Raw genomic sequence first — 25,242 nt, forward strand, 5'->3', positions numbered from 1 at the left:
GGGTCGGAGATTCCGAATCTGGCGTCCATTTTGATCTAGCTTACCTCCTTCATGCTGAAAAATGGCGCCAAAGTTGACTACCCTTCGGAAAATGCGCGAACGACAATTTTAGCAAAAAGAAATCCACCAAATTATTTTTAACATAAGATAGATAGATAGTAAGATTAAAATCTATTATTAATTTAATTTCTTTCTTAAACGTCGAGAGAAAGAGAGAGAGAGATAAAGAGAGATAGAGAGAAAAAGAGATAAAAAGAAAGAAAAGGATAATTATGAAATGAGATAAAGAAAAATATCTTTTTGCATATAATGTTGTAGGACCTTACGAATAATATAGTATATAAAGATAGATAGAAAGAGAGAGAGAGTGAGAGATAGAGAGAAAGAAAAGGAGAAAGAGAGAGAGAGAGAAAGAAAATAAGAAATAGAGAGAGAGGGAGAGAGTGAGAGAAAGTAAGGGAGAAAGAGAGAGAGAGAGCGAGAGAGAAGGAGTGAGAGCGAGAGAGAGAGAAAAGGAGAAATAGAAAGAAAGAGAGAGAGAGGGAGGGAGTGAGAAAAAGAGAGAGAGAGAGAAAGAGAAGGAGGGAGAGAGACAATGAGAGAAGGAGAGAGAGAGAGAGAGACAGACAGACAGACAGACAGAGACAGAGAGAGAGAGAGAGAGAGAGAGAGAGAGAGAGAGAGAGAGAGAGAGAGAGACAGAGAGAGACAGAGAGAGACAGAGAGAGAGAGAGAGAGATAGAGAAATGTAAGACCTTACGTAGGATATGAGAGAGAGAAGAAGAAAGAAAGAGAGAAAGAAAAAGGATAATGAAAGAGAGAGAGAAAGTATGGAAGAAAGAGAGAGAGAGAGAGAAGGAGTGAGAGCGAGAGAGAGAGAAAAGGAGAAATAGAGAGAAATGTAAGACCTTACGTATGATATCCTTATAATAAACCGCTAAACCGTTAGGGTTCTCCTTTACAGGGTTGCTTCTCATAAGTTCAGGGAATGAAAATATATTAAGAATTAACTCAGGTAAAATATTTAATAAACAAGGGTGATAACATCCATAAATGCGAAGCTCAACAAAATAAAGGACATTGTATAGTGACAGTCAGGGAGGGAGGAACAATCGGCTGAAAATTATAATGGTACCAAAAGTTCTTTAACCAAGTTATCTTATCTTCACTAAAGCTTTAGGTAATGTTATAAATTATAATTGGTTGGTTCCAAACTGTTACTGTCCAAACTTTATATCAATTATTTTAATATACTGACAGGGAAATTTTATTTATAATAATTGGGGATGTATATTTATTTAAGACCTATTGTCTTATCTACAGGAAAAAAGTCTTATCCCTTAAGATCCCCAAAGTTTGAAAGTCACTCATTCGCAGGTTTAAAAACCATTGTGACTTTCTTCATACATAGATACGTTGTACATCAATTTAATCAACTGTCTTATCCCTAGGGATTCATAAAAATAGCGCAGATACTCTACAATTATGGTCTGTCTGTACATCCGTCCGTCTGTATATCTATAATTGCATCTACAACTAAGAAATGTATTTGTTAGGGATCTAAAGTAATACGTCAATGGCCGATAAATTGATGTACTTACTCAGGGATATTGTACCATAAAATCTTTCTGTAGATTACATTTAGTGGTTGAAACATTTGGACACTTAACTTAATAAACCAACCAATCAAAATACAAAAACAATTCCCCAAAGTTGGTAAGACAACGAACAAGAAAAAGTTATTATAAAACGGGGACTAACAGGGGTGGGGGGGGGGGTCAATATAATTGTCGATAAAATCATATTTCTTTGCTAAAGCATTGCATTGTAATAAAGTTAAAGGATATCTATCTGTGTATCTACTTAACTGATATGCTTCTTTTTTTAATATGTAGCTTCTCATAGGTCCTAAAAAGGTTTATAACTATTTTTTGGTAGGTTACCAACACCCTCTAAAGAGAAATCGCCCCTTAAAAAAAGACCCCCAACACAATAAAAAATAGAATTAACTTAATGAAATTAATTTTTTTTAAAATCTAAATTAAAAAAATATGGTTGTTGAATTCAATGACCTCTCCCCCTCTTAAGTGCCCCTAAAGGCCTCTAGGGGCGTAGTCACTAGTACCAAATAATTATTTTCTGAATTGTTTTAAATACAGAAAATGGACGTACAGACAGACACTGATTGTGGAGTATCTGTGTTATGAATCCTTATGAAAAAGTAACGGGATCTAAATACATTCTACATGTGTCTGTGTGTACTAAGGGATCTCACTACCCACTGAACCGATATGGTTCTCCTTTACATGGTAGCTTCTCATAGGAACTGGTAAGGTTTATAACTATTTATTATATCTTTTTGTTGCGTTTTCTATTTCTTAGAAAAGGGATCTTTTCTCTCTCTTTCTCTCTCTCTCTCTCTCTCTCCCCCTACTTCTCTCTCTCTCTCTTAATTTTATCTCTCTCCCTTTCTCTCTCTCTTTCTCCTTTTCTCTCTCTCTCTCTCTTTTTTTCTATCTCTCTCTCGATTTCTTTCTTCTTTTTTCTCTCTTTCTTTCTTATTTTCTCTCTATATATATCTCTCTCTCTTCCTCTTTCTTTTTCCTTCTCTCTCTCAATTTCTTTCTCCTTTTTTCTCTCTTTCTTTCTCATTTTCTCTTTCTCTATATCTCTCTCTCTCTCCCTACTTCTCTATCTCTCTCTCTCTCTCCTTCTCTCTATCTATCTCTGTCTCTCTCTCTTTTTCTATCTCTCTTACTCTCTCTCTTTCTCCCTATTTCTTTCTCCTTCTCTCTCTCACTTTCTTTCTCTTTTTTTTCTCTTTCTTTCTACTTTTTTCTCTCTTTCTTTATCCTTTTTTCTCTCTTTCTTTCTCATTTTCTCTCTCTCTTTTTATATCTCTCTTACTCTCCTTCTCTCTAACTTTCTTTCTCCTGTTTTTTCTCTTTCTTTCTCATTTTCTCTCTCTCTCTCTCTTTATTTCTTCTTTTCTTTCTCTCTCTCTCTCTTTCTATCTATCTTTATATACTATATTATTCGTAAGGTCCTACAACATTATATGCAAAAAGGTATTTTTCTTTATCTCATTTCATAATTATCCTTCTCTTTCTTTTTATCTCTTTTTCTCTCTTTCTCTCTCTCTCTCTTTTTCTCACTCCCTCCCTCTCTCTCTCTTTCTTTCTATTTCTCCTTTTCTCTCTCTCTCGCTCTCACTCCTTCTCTCTCGCTCTCTCTCTCTCTTTCTCCCTTACTTTCTCTCACTCTCTCCCTCTCTCTCTATTTCTTATTTTCTTTCTCTCTCTCTCTCTTTCTCCTTTTCTTTCTCTCTATCTCTCTCTCTCTCTTTCTATCTATCTTTATATACTATATTATTCGTAAGGTCCTACAACATTATATGCAAAAAGATATTTTTCTTTATCTCATTTCATAATTATCCTTCTCTTTCTTTTTATCTCTTTTTCTCTCTATCTCTCTCTCTCTCTCTCTTTCTCTCGACGTTTAAGAAATAAATCAAATTAATTATAGATTTTAATCTTACTATCTATCTATCTTACATAGAGTGATCAACACAGTTTAATTAAACATGTTATTTTTATTTGATAAGTCCAATACACAGTGTTTCATGTTAAAAAACAATCTTCAGTTGGTTATAAATAAAAAGACATGATGCTTTAATGAGCATAAGTTTTATACTGTTTATTAAAAAACAAAAGATGATTTTTTTCCTCAAGTGGAGGTAAGGAATGAGGGGAGGGGGTGATTTTGCATAATAAAAAAGGGGGAAAGGTGGTGAGGTATTTAAATTTTGATAATAATAATTTGGTAGATTTTTTTTTGCAAAAATTGTCGTTCGCGCATTTTCCGAAGGGTAGTCAACTTTGGCGCCATTTTTCAGCATGAAGGAGGTCAGCTGGATCAAAATGGACGCCAGATTCGGAATCTCCGACCCCAAATTGTTGGAGAAAGTGGTCTTTAATATTTCATATAGGCCATATGGGAGCTATAATATCCAAAACAATTTTTTGTGACGTTGAGGGTGGTCCTTTGTTGAAAAATTGCTTTATACAGGATAATGTTTATGGACATACTTACATATTTAGGACTTGATTATAGAGTTGCTTCGCTTATAACATTATACTTTGTTGTCCCAGGAATCAATATACTAAAAATCAGATCAATCGGATGATTAGATCACATAAAAATTTGTAAACTGCTTGATACAGGATAATGTTTATGGACATACTTACATTTTTATGACTTGATTATAGAGTTGCTTCGCTTATAACATTATATTTGTTGTCCCAGAAATCAGATCAATCGGATGATTAGATCACGCTAAAACATTATACTTTGTTGTCCCAGGAATCAATATACCAAAAATCAGATCAATCGGATGATTAGATCACATAAAAATTTGTTGTCAAAAAAGTAAAAAAATCAACATTTTCAAAATGAACGTACATTCTGGTAATGATTATAGAGTTGCTACGCTTTCTTAATCGTGAAATTGATAGGACAATGCTAACATGCCTAAATTAACGAAAAAAAGCTATCAGTCACAGACGTACGGACGGATTGACCCTAATTATAGAAAAGCTTCTCTTAAAAAAAACATTATAAGAAGGAATTGTTTATTTACAATTGGACATGATCATTTTTTATATAAAATATACACTTGTGAAATAAGATATTCATAGTACATACAACAATATTATTGCTTGAATGATACACTCACAAAGTTTGGCCACAGGAATCTGTCAACATCTAAATACAAAATGGATAGATTATTAGATGTTACACCAGATAATCATATACTCTAAAAACTTGGAGCAGGCTAAAATAATGACCCCCTCCCCTCCTTTACTCCATCCCCTCCCCTCCCACGGGATGAACAACTGACCAAACAATGACATGGGAAATAGCAGCCTAAATTGACGACATTTTTCCTCAGACATAATATCCACGTAGATTCTACATCTATTGTTAAAAAGGGATAAAAATATGTAAAAAGGAAAATACAAGTTTTGGAAAAATCTTTCATTTTAAATTTACCTGTTTTGTACACTTAAAATCTTCTACTTTTAAGAGCAGGATTTAGTTGAATAACAGAAACTCGAGCAATGGCAGAAGTTCCTGTAAAATGAAGGTTTTGAAATTGTTTTAACAAAAATAGTATTTCAGTTAGAGGGGACATTAGACTGTAAATTACACTAGTACCCGAAGATGAACACAGTAATAGTGTCTGACTAATTATGACATAACAAAAAAAAATTAGCCAATGAGAGGCCGTTATTGACCAATGCTAAAATTTATAGTGGCCTCTCATTGGCTAATTTTTTTTGTTACGTCATAATCAGTCAGACACTATTACTGTGTTCCCCGAAGATTTATAACCACATTTTCCTATTCAAAACACTTTGGTTATCTTTTATTTGATTGGGATGAAAGGAGAAGTTGGAAAGAAAACCCCTGAAAAACAGATGGATTTAGACGTACTTTTGTGACGTCATGCGTGACACTTTCTAGCACTTCATCATAATGTATTTTTAAACTTTATCATAGACTTTTAAAAAGATGTTTACCTTGTTCAGTTTTGACTTCTGTTTTGATATTAAAAGGGTTACAGGTATTATTCCAACCCTGATTAAAGTTGGAAAAATTAAATTGAGTTGAGCTGTTAATGTCATCCTGAGGCTCTTCCTTGATCTCAATAACAGGCGGCTCATTCCACGTGATGAATACAGGCTCAGCTTTCCTTACTTCTTGGATAGGTTCAATTTTGATGTCAAGTATTTCAACTTCATGTTTGATAGCATGTGTATCACAGTAGCTCTTCGGCTCTTGTTTAATGGAAAAGGAAGTTGTTTCATTGTGTCTGTTTCTCTCTGTGTAGAAATCTGAGTCAAATGAAGTTCTTTCCTGTTTGATTACACCTGGAATAGACATAATATATAACTAGATGATCCATCTGACCCCATTTTTTGTCCAACTTAAAAGGTTTTTTTTTGCAGTCAAGAAACGGGCGACATTATTTGCGACGACATTTTTCGACAGTATAATTTTTAGGAAGCTAACGTTATTCTAGAAACTTCCAACTATTTACAACTAACTTATTATATGTTTTGTCATATGCTTCAAATTATAAATAAATTTTTTGTATGAATTGATATTTTAAGAAAAGCTTCATTTAGGTTATCTTTATTGTACCTGGCTTCTTGGTGTTGGCATCTGTATCCATTGGCTCCTGTTTGACTGGAGCTGTAGCAACACAAGGATTATTCCAGGTGATCGTAGATGAGCTTCTGCTGGTGTTGGTGGCAGATGATGTGCCTGGTTCTTGTTTGATGAAAATTATGTCTACATAGTCATCATCAGCTGAATTAGGATCATCAACGTCCTGATCCTCATTTCTATCTCTTCTACTTAGGTCCCTTCCATTCTAAAATTGATAAAGTTTAAGAGAGATATAAAAAAATGAGAGGGAGAAAGGGGACAATGAATAATAAATGATTCTACCCCCAACTCGTTCTGCCATTGGTTCTTGAAATACAAAGAAACATTATCCAAAGCTTTCATGATTTTTTTTCTTCCGTCTGTTGTATACCTTAATTTTATTTCTCATGAAGCTTTCATGCTACACAAAACTGCACAATTTGGGATTGTTAAACTTATCATATTCAGAAAAAAATTGTTAATAAAAATCAAATTTACAAAGACACCACTGAAAATATAACAAGGATTACAATATCCATAAAAGCGAAGCTCTGAAACGATAGGACAAACGGACATTAACACTTGTATAGTGTCAGAACTGAATATAAATGAATAAGAGTCAAAGCAAAATTGTGAGTAAATTTGTTGAAAAACTTCTTGATACAGGATAATGTTTATAGACATACTTGCATTTTTAAACCCAGAACCACTTCATTATGCAATCTACATTTTCCCATTGATTTTCTTTTGATTTGCATAATGAAGTGGATCGGTAAAAAATACAAAAATATAGATTTTGATTAAAATATAAGCATTTTACTTTAAAAAGAAATTTTTTCTTGTATCATATGTGTTGCTTTAACAAATAGAAACAATGTACTGTAAAGCTGTACACTTATGGACTACCGTAGACAAAATATCCAGGAAAATGTAGATTGCATAATGAAGTGGTTCTGGGTTTAGGACTTGATTATAGAGTTGCTTTACTTATAATATTGTACTTTGTTGTCCCAGGAATCAGTATACCAAAAATCAGAACAATCAGATTACTAGATCACATAAGAATATGTTGTTAAAAAAGTAAAAAATCAAAAACGTTTAAAATGGAAGAACGGACATTCTGGTAAGGATTATAGAGTTGCTACCATAGACTCCAAGGGGGGGTAATAGGGTGATCACCCCTCCCCCCCCCCAAACGAATATTTTTCATTTTACCCCTCCCATTTAAAATTTACCCCTACCTTAGGGGTGCCGTAGGCACCCCCAACCAGTTAGGAGGGTGTCCCCCCCCAAACAATTTTAGGGGGGAAAATACCCCCCCCAAAAAAAAAATCCCTAACAAAAAAAAATTTTGGCGCGCTTCGCGCGCATTTTTAATAATAAATATTGATACACTATCAAATTACCCTCCAAAAAAATTTTAACCCGGGGGTAAATTTTTTGAGGGGGTAAAAAAAATTTACCCCTGCCAACAGATTTCAGGGGGGGTAATTACCCCCCCCCCCCCAAGGAAATTTTACCCCCGAGGCAAAAATTTTGGGGGGGGGGGTAAAAAAATTTCCCCAAGAGGTGATAAAATATAGAGACTAGGGGCGAAGCCGCTAGTGTACAATAGTTGATTTGGCTTAAACATCTGTTTGATCACCCAAATATCTCTCCTTAATTTCCTCTCTTGCACATCAGTAGTAAAGTGTACACTTTTAAAATGTTTCTTTGTTGTACAACGTACAATGTTTTAATTATTTTCAAATATGCCATATGGTTCAATAGTTGAATATTGAACATAAAAAACATGCAATGATTCATACAGGGCCAAGAGATGGGTTATCGGAAGAAAAATTTTCTTAATGATTTTATTTTTAACGTAGTTACAGTTTTACTTGGGAGGAGGGGGCGGGGGATTAATATCTTTGACGCCCTTCTTTAGATTTTTAAGGGTGGAGTGGGGTAGGGAAACCTAGGAGAATGTATCCCCTGTGATTGGGCCGTATACTTTTTGGGCCAAATACCAGATATCCGGCTGATTTTAAATGCCGGAAATCCGGTATTCAGCTGGATATCTGACCAATGTTCGATATCCGGTATCCGTATAATTTCATTACCCGGTATCCTGCCGGATGTTCGGCCCAACCCTAGAATCCACCCCCTTAATCCCCCCCTCTGCACGCCTCTGTCTAGAGATACAGTGTTTTTTTTTATGAGCACTTTTTTAAAAGCAATTTTACCCCACTTATAGTTATCAGAATTTAATGATTAATGGCTTATTTTCTTCGTTTTTTAAGGGAAATTATGAAACAACCAAAAAAAATTACAGTTTTTGTTGAAAAAGTACAGTAAAGTTGAAAATTAAAAACTTAGGTGACAACATCTAAAAATGGTTTTAGCGCATTTTTCTTATGTTCAAAATTGGATTTTCAGTAGTCGACTTTGGGGGGCCAGTACTTTCTCCCTGATTGAGATATGGCCTTCAAACTTTGACCTATTCTAGTACATGTCCCCAATAGTATCTGTATAAATTTATAGCTCTATATCTCAACTTTGAAGCGTTTTGCAGCCATTCTTGCAAAAGGTAGAATATTTGAACATAAGAAAAATGCGCTAAAACCATTTTTAGATGTTGACACCTAAGTTTTTAATTTTCAACTTTACTGTACTTTTTCAACAAAAACTGTAATTTTTTTTGGTTGTTTCATAATTTCCCTTAAAAAACGAAGAAAATAAGCCATTAATCATTAAATTCTGATAACTATAAGTGGGGTAAAATTGCTTTCAAAAAAGTGCTCATAAAAAAAACACACTGTATAATATTTATGATTACCTCAATTCTAACATTAGAAGGCTGCATACCAACAGATAAACACTTGTTGTATCTACACGGACCACAGTTCACCCTAACAAAATAATTAGTAAATAATTATGGATATAGGATATACTTGGATATAATTACAGGGAAATATTTGTCGTTAATTTAGCTTGCTAATATGGACCTCATTTATAGATCACTTTGTTCATCAAGTAGGAGTGGATTTTATTTTATCCAGCTGCGAGCATTACTTTGTCAGTGTACATGAAACACACTGGTGCAACATCCAAGTAATAATATATTGATTAAATTAATATTTCTCTAGTGCAAAGCTTCTCTATAATAGTTAGTGTCCTTCTGTCTAAGTGTGTGTATGTCAGTCGGTGCTGCTAGGGTTGTATTTCTACTAGCCCGTCAAAAATTTACGAAGCATTCCCAATTTACGGAAATCGATGTAACGAATGTATATTAAATGGGATTAGACGAGCAAAATACGTAGCCTAACATCCCTTTTCTCTTTTTTTCTCATAAATCTTTTTTTTTCTCTTTCTACTTTCTTTAGGGATAATAATAGTTGTCCATATATTTAGTTCATGATTTCCAACAAATTCGCTTAAATTTGAAGTATTCGTTCTTGTTTTTTTTTGTATTCAAATTTTTACTACTTGTCTGAAAGCCATGCAAATAATTTCGTGCATTTATGTAACGGAAGCTGGCTATAAAAGCTGGGAATGGATATATTAATACTTGGATGTAACACCAGATTATCATGTACTCTAAATTAACTTGTAGATATCTAAAATAACGATCCCCCTTATCCAATCCCCTTGTAGTGGGTCTTACTTGAGATACTTGTAAAATAAGCAGAATGGCATTTTCGTGATCCTAAACGAGTGGACAGATTTTTATGAAATTAGTACCATTTTAAAGCGTTAATTTTTCTCCATTGATTTTTCTTTTATTTGAATTTTTAAGCCCACAAATGACGGATCCCGAGTTTTAATTATGAAACATTTGTACTTATTATATTCTGTTAAAATCTTGTGATATCTCATATGAGGCCATATTTTTCCAAGAAATCAATATACATATAATGCTCCGCATTTATATGTATATTTGACCTTTCTATCATCTACGCGTGTAGGTTTTAGGCGATATTTAACTTATGTACTTTTGTAGAAGAGAGCTCCAGTTATCCAGGGATTTGGCATCCTCAATGCATCACGGAGATTTCCCCTGCACAACTGAACGTGACTAAACGGGAAACTCAACATACACTCCGGCCTGCTGATATAACCTACGCAGACCTACGTGTATCCCTTGCCATCCCTGTATGATCAGAAACGCCCCCTCAATACTTCAATACTCTCTGTAATTTTCCTATATGTATATTGATATAATATGTATTCATTAATTTTGTGTAAACTATACTTGTCTATTGAAAATACATCAGTTCCGCACAAACAGTTGTTAGTAGAGTATCAACTCCAATTTGTGGGCAGCTAATCATAGCTGCAATTAATTATCCAGAAACATACAAAATCCCCTGTGGGTACTTGCGTGTAGTATTCGTTATTTAACTTAGCGGAGACGTACAAACGAAGGGAACGAGTTGCTTCGCTCTTGGATCGCTTCAGCCACAACGTTACCATTCCAACGTGAAGTGCCGCCACACCGCTCGAGGCGGGCTTTAATAGTTTTTAAAAAGCTATCTATCACGTCCGATCCGTTACAGTCAAACTGGTGACAGCTGTGCTTGGATAAACCGCAGTGCTCAACAGGAGATTTACGAGGAAATTACCCAGAGGAACTACGGTAATTTCGGACGATTGTGTACATCCAGACGAGTTTTATGAGAACTGAGATCAGAAAGGACGAAGACCCCTGTGTTTGGAGACCAGTGTGGGACCATTCTGACGTCTGGGACATCAACTTGGTAAAATTTTCCTTAAATTTTGAAGAAATTTCGTTAAGTTTCAAAGATGGCGCAAGCTCAACAGGCCGCTGATCTAGAGCAGTTGAATTTGCAGCGTGCTATTCAAGAGGCACAGGCAGAAGGAGCGCCGAATGAGAACGCTCAACTCATTGCGCTAGGCAATACCTGGTTGGAGAACCAGCGCCGGAAGCTTAACAAGCAGAATTTTCCCCGGTTTTGCAACCGTGCCGGAGAAGATTGGGATGGCCACAAGACCAAGATGGCCAACGCATTTAGAATTGCCCGTCATCACCCATCGGATCAAGAGGGCAGGAAAGGCCAGTACATCATGAGTCTCGACGGAGAAGCGTTCCAGATGGCCCGAGAAGTTGCTGACAACCAAGATGCGCTCACCCTTGAGCAGGTAATGGATAGGCTGGATGCCATATTCCTAGCACCATCAGATTCAGACATCAACAAGGACGCGTATAAGCAGTTGTCGCAGGGCAAGAACGAGATTCCGCAGACGTACCTTGCCAAGAAAGAGCAGATGTGGTTGAAGGCCTACTCCCCAGACAACCGTGATCCAGGCCAATTCCGGAAAGAGGTAACCCTTGGTTTACGCCATCGAGAGGTACGAAAAAGAGTTTTCTGTCAGCTACCTAGTATTACCAGCATGGGTGTCCTACGGAATGTTATTATGAACGAGATTGCCACACAGCGCCAACTTATTCACCATGGAGATGCTGAGGATACCTCCATGGATGGCCTCGCCACGTCCAACCGTGTCATCTATCGCAACGACGGCACCGAGGATATGGAGGTCAACGCTGTCGGAGATGGAACCAGTAGCGTCAAGTGCTACAATTGTAACCAGACAGGCCATTATTCGCGTAATTGCCCTAAGAAGAAACAGCAAGCGAGTAAGGGTACAGGCGGTGCCACCAAAGACAAACCGAAAGGCAACTGTCGGAGGTGTGGCACGCCTGGCCATTGGCAGAAGACGTGTACCATTCCTGAGGACAAGCTGGCGAACGTGCGCAAGAGGAACCAGGAGAAGAACGCCAACAGCGGCGGACGCGGCCGACAATATCAAGATCGTGGCCGGCACGCCGTGCGAGAGATGCGTACCAACGAACCTGGAGACGCGGACAGTGGCGTAGGAGATGATGACCAGGCGCAGTTCTACGGAGATGTCAACTGTTTGGAAGCAGTTGGCCACAGAAGCAAGACTTCAAAAAATGTGAGAGAGGGCTCCCGTCGGTAGGTCGGAGTCCCTCAGCAGCTGTAGACCCTACCACCCTCAATCAGATGCAAGGACGGAGAGGCGCCCGGGCCATGGTTAAGATCAGCCTGCGTGCAAATGGACCGACTGTGCGGACCTATGGTCTCATCGATACCGGTAACAAGTTGCACGAAGGAGTCGCCGTAAATGAGGAGTTAGCCCGGAAACTACAGTTGCCGATCGTTCCTTGCGAGTTATCAGTGGGAACAGCGGCGAACGGCGGCGATATGGACGTCATCGGCCGTGTTTACAACATCAGCGTTATCTTGGGAGACGACTGTCCTAGCTACATTCGAGAGGCCTTGGTTATACCTGAGCTTCGCACCCCCATCAATCTCGGGTGCAAGTGGGTCGAGGAGATTCGTGGAGTTCTAGATTATTCATCACCGGTGCAGGCGGCGTTGGTCGTGAAGCAGACGAGAGTCCCGCTTGTGCAGTCCATCGACTACGAGGTTCCAAGTACCTCAGAAGACGAAGAGCGGTCTGGAAAACCGCCGGGGGAGCACTCGCCCCCCAATCCTCAGATAAGTGTTTCATTACGAGCCTTCGAGGAGCTGAATGCAGAAATAAGTAGCTATAGTAATGCTGTAAATGTTTGTACGCCCACTTTTAAAGATTTATGTAAAGCAGAAGATAATTTTGCGAATGGTAATGTGCACCATTCACGTGAGTTTTTAGCACTTAAACCGGATTCCGTCGAATCATATGTTGCGCAACTTTCTTTTAAGCACAAAGCAAAAGCAGATTTTGAGCGCAAAAACGTTTGGACACGTAATGTCAAGGGACCGCTTCGTAATTCCCAAGGGCCGGCCGTTCGTTTGAAAACCGTCGCAGTAGGTAAACGGCCGCGTCCTGTCCGTTTGTCCGTCCAAGCGACTAGGATTCTCGCGCCAGAGTCAGTGTCTGTCGTTAATTTTCTTCCGAGCCGAGAACTCCGACCGCAAGCGATTGTCATGGTAGAAGAGACCGTCTTAGATGATAGTCCAGTGCGTGTGTTGGAAGGAGTATACAGAGCCCAGCAAAATGGGATAGTCCGCATCCCTGTCGTCAACTTGCAGGAGGCGCCGTGCATTGCATCGGCCGGGTGTGTGTTCACCGCCGAGATTTGTGAGGACAGCAGTATGGTGATCAACACCGAAAGCTTAGTGTTGAGAGAGCCCCATGAAGTTATCCAGTCAATGTCCGAGAACAAGACGAACGACGCCACCAAGCCCATGACGAAGGAGCAGATGGAGAACCCCACATTCAAGGAAGTTTGGGAGGACCTGGAGATGGAGGACAACGAGCTACTGAACGAGCACCCCGATGTCAAGAAGCAAGTCAAGGAGCTCATTTACGAATACAGAGACATATTCAGTCGAGAGGCCCCTGGGCACACAGACCTGGTAACCATGAAGTTGAAGCTCAAGCCAGGGACGGAGCCCATCAGGCAGAGATACAGGGAGTTGAACCCTAAGATGTTGAAGGATCTGGAGGCACAGATGGCCGACTGGCTCAACCAAGGAGTAATCGAGCCGAGTTCATCGCCATGGGCGAGCCCCCTTGTTCCCGTGCGCAAGAAAGATGGAAAGATCAGATGGGCAGTGGACTTCCGCAGGTTAAACAGTTGCTTAGAGCAAGATAGTTACCCGCTGCCGAGGATACAGACGCTATTGGACCGCGCAGGAGGACATCGTGTTTATTCAACGCTAGATGCCACAGCCGCCTACTTCAACATCTCCATCGATCCAGCATCCAGGGAGCTGACGGCTTTTGCCACGCCAACGGGTTTGTGGCAATTCCGCCGCATGCCCTTCGGCATCAGCACAGCACCAGCGGTATACAGCAGATTCATCAGCACCGCAATGAACCCGCTGGGAAGCGAGGTAGCGCAATGCTACCTCGATGATGTAATATCATACAACCTGAGAGTTGCGGATCATGTACCACAGATGCGACAGGTTTTTGAGGCCCACCGCAAGGCTGGAATCAAGCTGAAGGCTAAGAAGAGCAAGCTGTTCCAGAAGAAGATCCAGTATCTTGGCCACATGCTAAGTCACGAGGGTATCGGTATGGTGCCAGAGTATGTGGAGCGTATCAAGAACTGGCCGCCGCCCTCAACTGTCGCCGAGTTGAATAGTGTCCTTGGTTTCTACGGGTACTACCGGACCTTCATACCGGAGTACGCCGACTTGACGTGTGAGATGAATGCACAGAAGAAAGCCACGAAGCTAGAGTGGACCCCAGGGATGGAGGAGCAGTTCCAGCAGTTGAAGGACAAGTTCCAGAATGCCCCCATCCGCGCTGTGCCTGATTTTGAAGCGGATACCCCATTTCAACTGACCACCGACTACTCAGGAAGAGCAATCAGTGCGATCCTGAGTCAGGTTCAGAATGGCGCCGAGAGGTTGATCGCCGCCATGGGACGTAAGACGACTGGCGCGGAGCAGAGATATCCCTCATGGAAAGGAGAAGCCTCCGCAGTTATTTATGGCATCAGAAAGTTTCGGACAATCCTGAGCTTCAAGCCGTTCCAAATTAATACGGATAACAGCGCCCTCAAGCAGTTGAAGTCACTGAAGAAGAACACTGGCATGATGGCCAGGTGGACTGAGGAGCTGGCTGGTTATGAATTCCGTGTGGTTCATCGGCCGGGGAGACTCAATACCAACGCCGACGCGTTAAGCCGGCGTACCGATGCTGACATGCCAGACCCCACAGCCGAGGAAGAGGCTGAGCAGGAAGAGTACGTCGGAGCCGTGGATGATCCTGCTGACGAGCTTCCTGACCGCCGAGAACGGTACAGAGATAGAGTGTACCGGCATCAGTTAGACGACCCTATTTTGGAGAAGGTTCGTAGATGGATTGGCGTTGACCGGCGTGCACCAGACAAGGCAACCCTGCGTGGAGAGAGTAGGGACGTGCACCGGCTGGCTGAGATTTTCGACACTCTGCGCATTGCAGAAGATGGAGTCATTGAGCAGGAGATCAACACCTTCACCGGGAAGCGACGCAGAATCATGGTCCCTTTGTCCCTGAGAGAAGAGGTGTTCACTCACTGCCACAGAACTACCACCGGAGCGCACTTTGGAATGCACTCCACCATATCGAAGTTTTTGAGGAATTTTTATTATGTGGGACATCAAGCAGACATCCGCCTGAGGATCGCTGTCTGTCATGACTGCGTTCAGAAGAACATCAAGGCCAACATCAAGATAGGAGCGCACGTACCCATCCAAAACGGATACCCGCTCCAGACAATTTATATGGATGTGGTGGGCAAGTTCGACACAACTACAGAAGGATACAATTTTATCCTGACGCTACAGGACGGATGGTCACGCTTCGTTCAGGCGTACCCCTTGAAACAGAAGACCGCCGACGAGGTCGCCACGACAATTATGGACAAATTCATTTGTACCTTTGGATGCCCGCAGGCATTCCACAGTGACCAGGGAAAAGAGTTCTGCAACACCATCATGAAGAAACTCTTGCAGAAGCTCGGTGTTAAGCACGAGCTAGGCCCCGTGGCGAACCCCCAGAGCAACCTTATAGAAAGGTGGCACCGGACCATGGAAGAGACGCTGAGAACCGTGATCCAAGGACGGGAGACTCTATGGCCAGAATACTTACCTGGAGTTGTCCTGGCGTACAACACGAGGATCCACAGCAGCACCGGCGTGACCCCCTTTCTGGCTTTCCAGGGTAGAGAGGCTACTCTACCCGCGGATTTGATTTTGCGGTTACCAAACCCTGACGATGACAAGGATATTCCCACAGCCGTGAGAAATTTATTGGACAGATACACGACCATGTATGAAGCCATGGCGAAGAGTCAAGCAAGCACTATTCGAAGAAATGCTTTGCAATATCACGGCAGTCGCGAATTTCGAGTAGGCGACAAAGTTTTCTATTTGGCACCCAACCATGGTAAAGCAAAGAAGAAGATGACCAAACATTGGAGTGGACCATACTTAATTACCGAGAAGTGTGCCGACGTTTTATACAAGATTCAGACAATACCAGCGGGAGAAAAGGAGGACTTGGTTGTGCATGTTGGTCGGTTAAAACCATATTACCCCCCAGCAATGACAGATGGAGATCCAACTTCTCCCCCGGAACCATTTGAAGAAGACGGAGATGAGGCAGGGGAGCAAATTCCCTTGAATCCAGAAAGGCAGGCGAAGCCGCCTAATCCAAGAATTGATTTCTCAAATGGGGATGACAGCGATGATGAGGGAGGACCCCCCAATAGACCGGGAGGAGCACCACCACCACCGCCCAACATTGACCCCCTCAACCTTCCCCTACCGGATACACCACCGCCCAGATCACCAGCGATGCAGCGCACACCGCGCAGAGAGCAGAGTGAGAAGAGAGGGAGAGAGAGAGATCAATCTTGCGAACCGTCCGGTTCGGGCACTCAACGGAGAGATGCCAAGCGAACCCCCGATAGAGAGAGAAGCCCGAGAAGAAGCTCGCCCCCGCAGACACCGCGCCGAGATAGAGAGCGCGAGCGAGCTACGTACACATACCCTTCCGCACCCCGGGTAGAGAAGCGCGCTCTGAGCGACAATGAAGAGCCGTCCACGGACTCACCCGAAAAAGGGGAGAGGGTTAAATCCGGAGGAAAGAAGCAGAGGAGTGGGACACTTTGGCAACAGCAAGTGGAGGAGAGCAAAGAGGTGTTAGACAGCTCGGACGAGGATATGGACCCGCCTGCAGTGGCTACACTTGCGCGGACAATCAGAATCCCCGTCAAACGCGGAGCAAAGCTGCCGTACAAGGGTACGAAAGAAAGTGCGGGCCACGACATATACTGCCCCGCCCACACAATCCTTCCCCCTGGGCAACAGACTTGCGTCCCTCTCAAGCTACACACCCGTGTACCCCCCGGATATTTTCTTAAACTCTTCGGCCGTTCTAGCATAGAACGGGAGGGAGTAATTTTACTGGCAGGATTAGTGGACAGCGACTACACCGGCGAGATACAAGCAGTCTTCTGGAACTTGAGTACCGAAGCAGTGGAGTTCAACAAGAATCAACGAGTGTGTCAAGCGGTGATCCTAGAGACTCGCGAGGTGGAATTTTATCATGTCGATAATCTTCCTACCACTGATCGCGGTGCTAATGGCTTCGGTAGCACCAACCAGTGAGGCATATTCATTAGACATAGTAGATTGCACAAACCCTTCCACCATCAAGAAATTCAACAAGGAAACCATATGCAGAGCAGAGGAACCTACACAAGAAGTTCCAGTGAAGGAGCGCTACACCATTCTACAGAGGCCAACCCTGACGAAGGTACACGGATACTCCTGCGAAGTGAGGGTATCCTTGTACCATTTCAAGTGCGGAGTTTGGGGCCACCTCAAGTTACAACAGGTACCCCAAACTATGAGGCACGAAGAAATTACTGCAGAAAATTGCCGCCGCATGTCACTGGTGCAGGAATATCAAATTTCCGGCTACGGTGACCCTATCAAAGTGAAACTTAACCGCCCAACCTACGTTTCGGCAACCCTGGCCGGATCCCTGAAGATGGAAGACGACAAGATCACCTGCATTGGGCAGACCATCCGCATGGGCGACACCATCCACTACAACACCCTGAAGTTAGCTGAGTACCAGATTCTGCTTAAAGAAGAAACTTTCCTGGTTAGCAACAACAAGGTAGAGAGTGAAACGGATCATCTATCTCTACCATGTCCATATCATAAAGGGGAGTGCATCACTGGCGCCGCGACATTCGTCTGGAATATCAACGACAGCTCCTGCACTCTACAGATGGTCAACACCATCAACCCCCTCACCACCATGGACACCTACCTAGTGGACCACCAGCAGCAAGTTTTACTTAACACTACAGGCGCAATGAAATTAATGCATTGCCCCTTTAATGTCATCACCACGGACCACGACGGCATCTACCTGGGCAAGACCAGCGAACTCAGCAGACTCGCCACCATCGACCCCGGACAAATAGATGTAAATCTTCAAGCTGCAGTACATTTAAATTATTTAGCCTACAGTATGCGCCAGACCTTCAGCCAACTAGATGTAACACTACGGAAGACCATATGCGAAACCCATTATCATGGAAAGTCAGACCAACCAGTGCTGCTGCATGAGCAGACTTACGGACTCTTGAAGGGAGACCTGTTGATGACCTTCCAGTGCACCAAGAGGACTCAGAAGATCAAGGACGACATCAACTGCTATCAAGATATACCTTTAGATCCTGATGGTTATGCAGATGCTGCAACTAAACATTATAAGTTGCATTCTACAAGGGTAACGTGTTCAGCAACTTTCCCCCTAACTGTCAAGTCTAAAGAAGGATGGATTCAGCTGACTCCCGCCATCATCAAGACTCAGGCCCCCATGGAAATGACCATCGACACCCCTCTAGTTAACTGGACGGATTTCAGCCATGGAGGAATCTACACGGAAAGAGAGAGAGCTGAATGGTTACACACCCTCACCTTCCCCTCCTACACCGAGGCAAGCCTGAAGGAGATCACCTACGGACTCTGCATCGGAGATGGAAATTGTAACCAACTTTCTACCAACAACCTACCCCTGTACACCCTTGAGAATCTAGTGCCGGACATGGAACGCAAACTTGATTTGTGGAGCAGCGTCAAGAGCTGGCTCCATGAATATGGCGACCTAATGGCATTCGCATGCCTGGTCATCCTAGGGCTAAAATTTATTACTGATCTGATATGCATTATCCTCACATTTTTACGTGTAGGACCTGGAGCCGCCATCGCCTTAATTGCCCACCTTTGTCTTTATAATAAGCATTCCTACCAGAAGCTTATGAGAAAGAAGAAGGCCGACACCAGACCTGAGAGGCGAGAACCTACGACAACAGCAGAGACAACGTCGCTATTACCAACGACATCAACCCCGAAGATCCAGATGACAGAGATACAGCCCATCATGTTAGATCCTGCATCCTTGCCATCATACAGCACTGCGACTAAAACATCTAGGCTATCAACCTTAATACCATGACATCGCAATAGGTAATATTGGCCGACCAGTCTATTGTCTTTGCCAATTTGAGCGTTATGTTATCTGGCACGTCTGTTCGCCAGATAAAAAGGGGAGAAAATGTAGTGGGTCTTACTTGAGATACTTGTAAAATAAGCAGAATGGCATTTTCGTGATCCTAAACGAGTGGACAGATTTTTATGAAATTAGTACCATTTTAAAGCGTTAATTTTTCTCCATTGATTTTTCTTTTATTTGAATTTTTAAGCCCACAAATGACGGATCCCGAGTTTTAATTATGAAACATTTGTACTTATTATATTCTGTTAAAATCTTGTGATATCTCATATGAGGCCATATTTTTCCAAGAAATCAATATACATATAATGCTCCGCATTTATATGTATATTTGACCTTTCTATCATCTACGCGTGTAGGTTTTAGGCGATATTTAACTTATGTACTTTTGTAGAAGAGAGCTCCAGTTATCCAGGGATTTGGCATCCTCAATGCATCACGGAGATTTCCCCTGCACAACTGAACGTGACTAAACGGGAAACTCAACATACACTCCGGCCTGCTGATATAACCTATGCAGACCTACGTGTATCCCTTGCCATCCCTGTATGATCAGAAACGCCCCCTCAATACTTCAATACTCTCTGTAATTTTCCTATATGTATATTGATATAATATGTATTCATTAATTTTGTGTAAACTATACTTGTCTATTGAAAATACATCAGTTCCGCACAAACAGTTGTTAGTAGAGTATCAACTCCAATTTGTGGGCAGCTAATCATAGCTGCAATTAATTATCCAGAAACATACAAAATCCCCTGTGGGTACTTGCGTGTAGTATTCGTTATTTAACTTAGCGGAGACGTACAAACGAAGGGAACGAGTTGCTTCGCTCTTGGATCGCTTCAGCCACAACGTTACCATTCCAACGTGAAGTGCCGCCACACCGCTCGAGGCGGGCTTTAATAGTTTTTAAAAAGCTATCTATCACGTCCGATCCGTTACACCCCTCCTACTGGATGAACAAAATGACTAATAAATCATGAACATTTTAACAACCTTAGTTTACAATTTTACCTCTTTAATTAATTGTAATTTGTAATTTACTTGAATTTTGGAAATAAATGGGGTTCAGGGGGGGGGGCGGTTGTGTTTTACTTCCCTCCTTCCCCCTGGTTTTTGTGCTCGCTATGCACTTTGAGGGAAAGCATCATATATTTTGATACAGACTGGCAGACATTGCACTGCTTTAATGTGTAGGATATGCATTATTCTTACCAAGGAATAAGTTATAATAACAGATCTATAGTATAGATCTATATAAAGACAACTACCTCCATTCCTTTTTCAAAGACCTTCTTCGTCTGTTTTTAAATTATTTTCTGCTTCTTGGCTGTTTTAATATAAGCGACTTTATATTGGTTGATTTTCAATGACCAGATAGAAAGGTTGCACAAGGTGGTTGCTATGGGGAGATACAGTTATTTAATCCTTTCTCCCTCTAGAGTTTTAATCTTATGGTAAAATCAGCAAGCGAAATAAATCTAAAATAATATTTGGGGGGCAGATGTAGAGGGCGACAATTATACGATGTGTTGACCCCAAACGACAGCTGAAATGACGTATAGGTTTCGTGATCTTTTTCCGCATTAATTTCGTTGTTGATAATGGTATAAGCTAATTCTTACCTGTCTTGGGGATATATTTTACAATTTCCATTCTGTTTACAGAGCCGGAACATTCCGTTGAGAACACTCCTGCGGAAGAAAGTTCTGCAGGAGAGGCAGCATGACTGGCCTACACATCAACAAGAAAATCAAGTGACATTAGGCTGTTTATTACACTAGACAACAAAGTTTTATAATAATTTTTTTAATCGTTGGCTTAAGAACTTTTGGGACTTGTATTGAATTATGATTAATTGGTTTATTAAGTTGAGTGTCCGATAGTTTCAACCGCTGAATGTAATCTACAGAAAGGTTAATTTTGTGCATGATCATTGGGGATTTACATCAATTTATTGGTCATTGCCTTATCCCTAATTAGCAAAGCACAAAAATCATAGACATGATATGGACAAAGTAAGTAGAAAGCAGATGTTTAGTGCTCATAAATATAAAAAAAATTTGCAATTTGTTAAATAAATGTTTCTACATTGACACCTGAAGAGTGCAAACATGCACGAAACAATTTATGATGTCTGAATAAATGTCTGTAAAAAAATTATTGTTTTAATATTTATATTTGAAGCACAGCTGCCAATATACCAGAGCAATCATTCAATTCTTTATGCTCTTACATATAGGGACTCATCAAATCAAGGATGACAACATCCATAAAAGCGAAGCTCTGAACGGTAATACAAACGAACATTAATACTTGAAGAGTATCAGAACTGAATAATCAGAATATAAATGTATTAAGGTCGAAGCAAAATTGTAAGTAAATTTGTTGACAAATTGCTTGATGCAGGATAATGTTTAAGGACAAACCTACATTTTTAGGACTTGATTATAGAGTTGCTTCGCTTATAATATTGTACTTTGTAGTCCCAGGAATCAGTACACCAAAAATCAGACCAATCGGATAATTAAATAATATTGATTATAGAGTTGCTACGCTTTCTAAATTGTACCTATTTGCTACAGGGATCACCGTGCAATATTTGAAATCGATGGAACAATTCTAACGTGCCTAAATTAAAGAAAAAAGCCATCCGTTACGGGCTGACGGACGTACGGACCGACCATAATTATAAAAGAGCTTCGCTTTTAAAAATTCCATAGCTTTACAGACTAACGGACTGACCAAGAAAATTAACCCACTAGTGGCTTTGCTACTAAAACTTACTTCCATATCTTGGTTTAAGAGAGTCCATAGGCTTCGTACATATGTTGCACTGCGCACTCATGCCGAGGTATTGTTCTTGTCAAGATTAACAAAAATTTTCCTTAAGAAAATAATTAATCCTTTTAGTGTAAAAACTAATCTATAATTCTAAAACTCACTTTGTCTTTCAGACCGTAACGATATTCAAGATAATTAGATGGCTGATTTTTTTTGTACAGATTTTCTATACCAGTAACAACCAGTAAATAGTCAGTCAAACTATTTATAATGCAAAGAAGCTTGATGATTTTTTTGTACAGATTTTCTATATACCAGTAGCAACCAGTAAATAGTCAGTCAACCTATCTATAATGCAAAGAAGCTTGATGTCTGTCCGTCCGTCTGCCCGTCCCCTAAGATCTAGGTAACGACTGAACAGATCGGATTCTACTCTTCAGGTAATATACCTACTGGTCCTGTGGAGGTTTTAGGCTATTTTCTTGGGGGTTGGAACACTCCCAACCCCCCAATAAAACAAAAGAAATCCCTCAATTTTTTAAAATTTATTTTAGATTAGTGGTGGCAGCACCACAGGTACTTAATTTTTTTTTATTACCTCTTGGAGCAAAGCCCCTAGAGGCCAGGGGCGAAGCCGCTAGTGTAAAAAAAATGAGAAAGGTTTTGTGATATCTAAAACTTATTTAACACCAAACATCTGCTTTTTAAATAACTTTGTCCGATTTCCGTTATTGTGCTTCGCCACTTATAGATGTTGTCATCCTTGTTTGTAACAAAGTCCCATAAGAATTCCTCCGGTGCAGTGGGGTTTGTAGGAGGGTAATCTAATGGTTTTTTTTAATTTGAGGGGGGTTAAATAAAGAGTTTCAAAGAAGGGGGGTAGTCCCAAGCTCGGAGCTCTATGGAGCTACTAACATTAATTGATCATTTGCATGTGAGTGTGTGTGTTGGCGCGTGAAATTTGCATGTTTTTTATTTTTATTAGTTTCAAATAAATGCAGATATTCAAAGGGGAAGAAATTGCAAACAAGAAAAAGGGAGGGGGAGAAGAAAATGGAAATGCGCAAATTGAAGGAAGGCCGGAAACCGTAAAGAGAGAAAATGGAAACAAGGATGACAACGTCAGTTAAAGCGAAGCTTAGGTAATGAAACTAATAACTGGATGAATGCTCTGTCTTGTAAATCAATCATTACTTGTTGGAAGTAACAAAATAAATAATCATAACAAGATTCATAACAATTAGACAATTCTTTCATGAATAATAATACAATCAGAAGAAAAGCTTCGCTTTTCATAATGTAAAATGAAAGTTGACATATAAAATGACTGGCAAAAATAAAATGGCGCTCTGGAAAAGAGAGCGCGCCTGCCGCGTCGTTTGACGATTAATGTATAGCAAAAAAGGTGGTTGTACAGAGGTTTTAGGAAAGGGGTAAAATGAAGGAGTTTTATTAGAAACTGAAAAACAAAAAACTAAGAAATGTCAATCAATAAAATACAAAGCATAACGGCATTTGTTTGTACGCCAATTAAGATATCAGGTTATAATAATGGTCATATGGTGTTTTCAAGCTATTTTTCCAGGACTGTGGGACACTCACCCCCCCCCCCCCCCACTAACTAAAAAAAGGACAAAGCCCAAATTGTGTTAAAATTGTGTCAAAAATGATCCATGTGACGTAATAAAAATGAGGGATTATCCAAATCTTTTTTAGGTTTTTTTCCCACTTCTCCTCACATCTCCCTCATTTTATTACGTCACGTGGATCATTTTTGACAAAATTTTAACACAGTTTAGGCTTTGTCAAAAAAGATATAAGTAATTTTGAAAATTAAAATTCCAAAAAAAATCTAAAAAAAATTAACACATTTAATTGCAATGATGTTCCACTAAGAGTAGCCAATGTAAATTACTTTTTAAAAAATAGCTTTACTAACTAATTAATACAAGGACGTCCAAGCTTTTTAATTTGTGGGGGGGGGGGGTGAGTAGAAGAGTAATCTTTATATCATGTAAGCAAGGACGTCCAATCCAAGCTTTTTTATTTTTTAACCCCCCCCCCCCCATTTGGACGTCCTTGAACTAATACACAACAAAATATAAACCATTTACAAGAGATAATTGTAGAAAAGCAAATTAACTGATAACAAAATAGACAAATAAGATAAACAAATAACTATAAGAATTAAGTTACTTAAAAATTGTGAAAGTTGTGTAAAATTCTCGATTTATGTTCAATGTAAAGATTAGAAACAGAATTAAATTTGTGTTTTACCTTGAAAGACTGGAATGAGACTGCTTACCTACTTTATTTATTAACGTTTGTCACTATTAGAGTTTTGCATTGCAGATTTTTTTTCCCACACCTGCAGAAACCTGGAGTAGAGAGTTGAGAAAACGAGAATTATTCACTTATTAGGGGTCCCTTCAGTACATACAATGGATTTATTAAAACATGGATCTTCGACCAGATTTATATGTTCTCTAACAAAGTAAAACTTTTAGTTGGCTAAAATAACGATGCTCCCCTTTTACCCCGCCCCTCCCCTCCTACTGGATAGTCAAACTGACCTATAAATGAGAAGGGAAATAGCAAAATTGACCAAAAATTATCCCATGTCATAATATCCACGTATATTCTACATCTATTTGTACAAACAATAAACAAAGATGATTATGTTTAGTGGTTGTGTAGCTGTTAGAAGTTATGAGATAGGCAAAAGTGTGTGTGTGAGAGAGAGAGAGTGAAGGGGAGAGAGGGACAGAATGAGAGAGATAGACAACGAGAGAGAGAGAGAGAGAGAGAGAGAGAATGAGAGATATAGACAACGAGAGAGAGACAGACAGACAGACAGAAAGAGAAAAAGACTAATAGACAGAATGAGAGAGGGAGACAGAGAAACAGACAGATAGAGAGAGATATATTGGGAGACATGTTGACACTGCTACACATATACATACAGACAAAATGGAAGAAAAATAGATAGACATACGGACAGTGAAGCAGTTAAAGAGACAGACATATAGGGATAAAGAGACAGACATAGTGGGATAAAGAGACAGACATAGAAGGATAAAGAGATAGACATAGAGAGATAAAGATACAGACATAGAGGGACAAAGAGACAGACATAGAGGGATAAAGATACAGACATAGAGGGATAAAGAGACAGAC

The 25,242-nt window shown here is 40.3% G+C and overlaps 1 protein-coding gene across 3 annotated transcripts; it reads right to left on the reverse strand.

The window, feature by feature from the left end:
- Nucleotides 1-5,052: 5,052 nt before the first annotated feature.
- Nucleotides 5,053-24,508, reverse strand: LOC145334957 (uncharacterized). 3 transcript variants are annotated; one of them, XM_080180629.1, is made up of 7 exons: nucleotides 24,371-24,508; nucleotides 22,069-22,168; nucleotides 20,907-21,015; nucleotides 9,032-9,104; nucleotides 6,208-6,439; nucleotides 5,583-5,933; nucleotides 5,053-5,133 (listed from the first exon to the last, which is right to left on the reverse strand). In XM_080180629.1, exons 2-7 carry the CDS (start codon nucleotides 22,127-22,129, stop codon nucleotides 5,066-5,068), a joined length of 894 nt encoding a protein of 297 aa, XP_080036755.1. In that variant the 5' UTR covers nucleotides 22,130-22,168; nucleotides 24,371-24,508; the 3' UTR covers nucleotides 5,053-5,065. The 3 variants fall into 3 exon arrangements, with proteins under 3 accessions (XP_080036755.1, XP_080036823.1, XP_080036904.1); XM_080180697.1 differs by having other exon boundaries at nucleotides 24,343-24,455; XM_080180778.1 differs by lacking the exon at nucleotides 24,371-24,508 and adding an exon at nucleotides 22,515-22,539.
- Between the last annotated feature and the right edge of the window lie 734 nt (nucleotides 24,509-25,242).

This window comes from Acartia tonsa, chromosome 1 (genome assembly GCF_053477335.1).
Source record: "Acartia tonsa isolate MP-2025a chromosome 1, ASM5347733v1, whole genome shotgun sequence".
Lineage (NCBI taxonomy): Eukaryota > Metazoa > Arthropoda > Copepoda > Calanoida > Acartiidae > Acartia > Acartia tonsa.

Excerpts from the sequence above, each read along its gene's own strand:
- LOC145334957 (XM_080180629.1), bottom strand. The coding sequence starts at position 22,129 with ATGAGTGCGCAGTGCAACATATGTACGAAGCCTATGGACTCTCTTAAA. Across the intron at positions 21,016-22,068 it reads TCTTAAACCAAGATATGGAA|GCCAGTCATGCTGCCTCTCC; the intron begins GTAAGTTTTAGT and ends GTTGATGTGTAG. Across the intron at positions 5,134-5,582 it reads AGAAGTCAAAACTGAACAAG|GAACTTCTGCCATTGCTCGA; the intron begins GTAAACATCTTT and ends TTCATTTTACAG.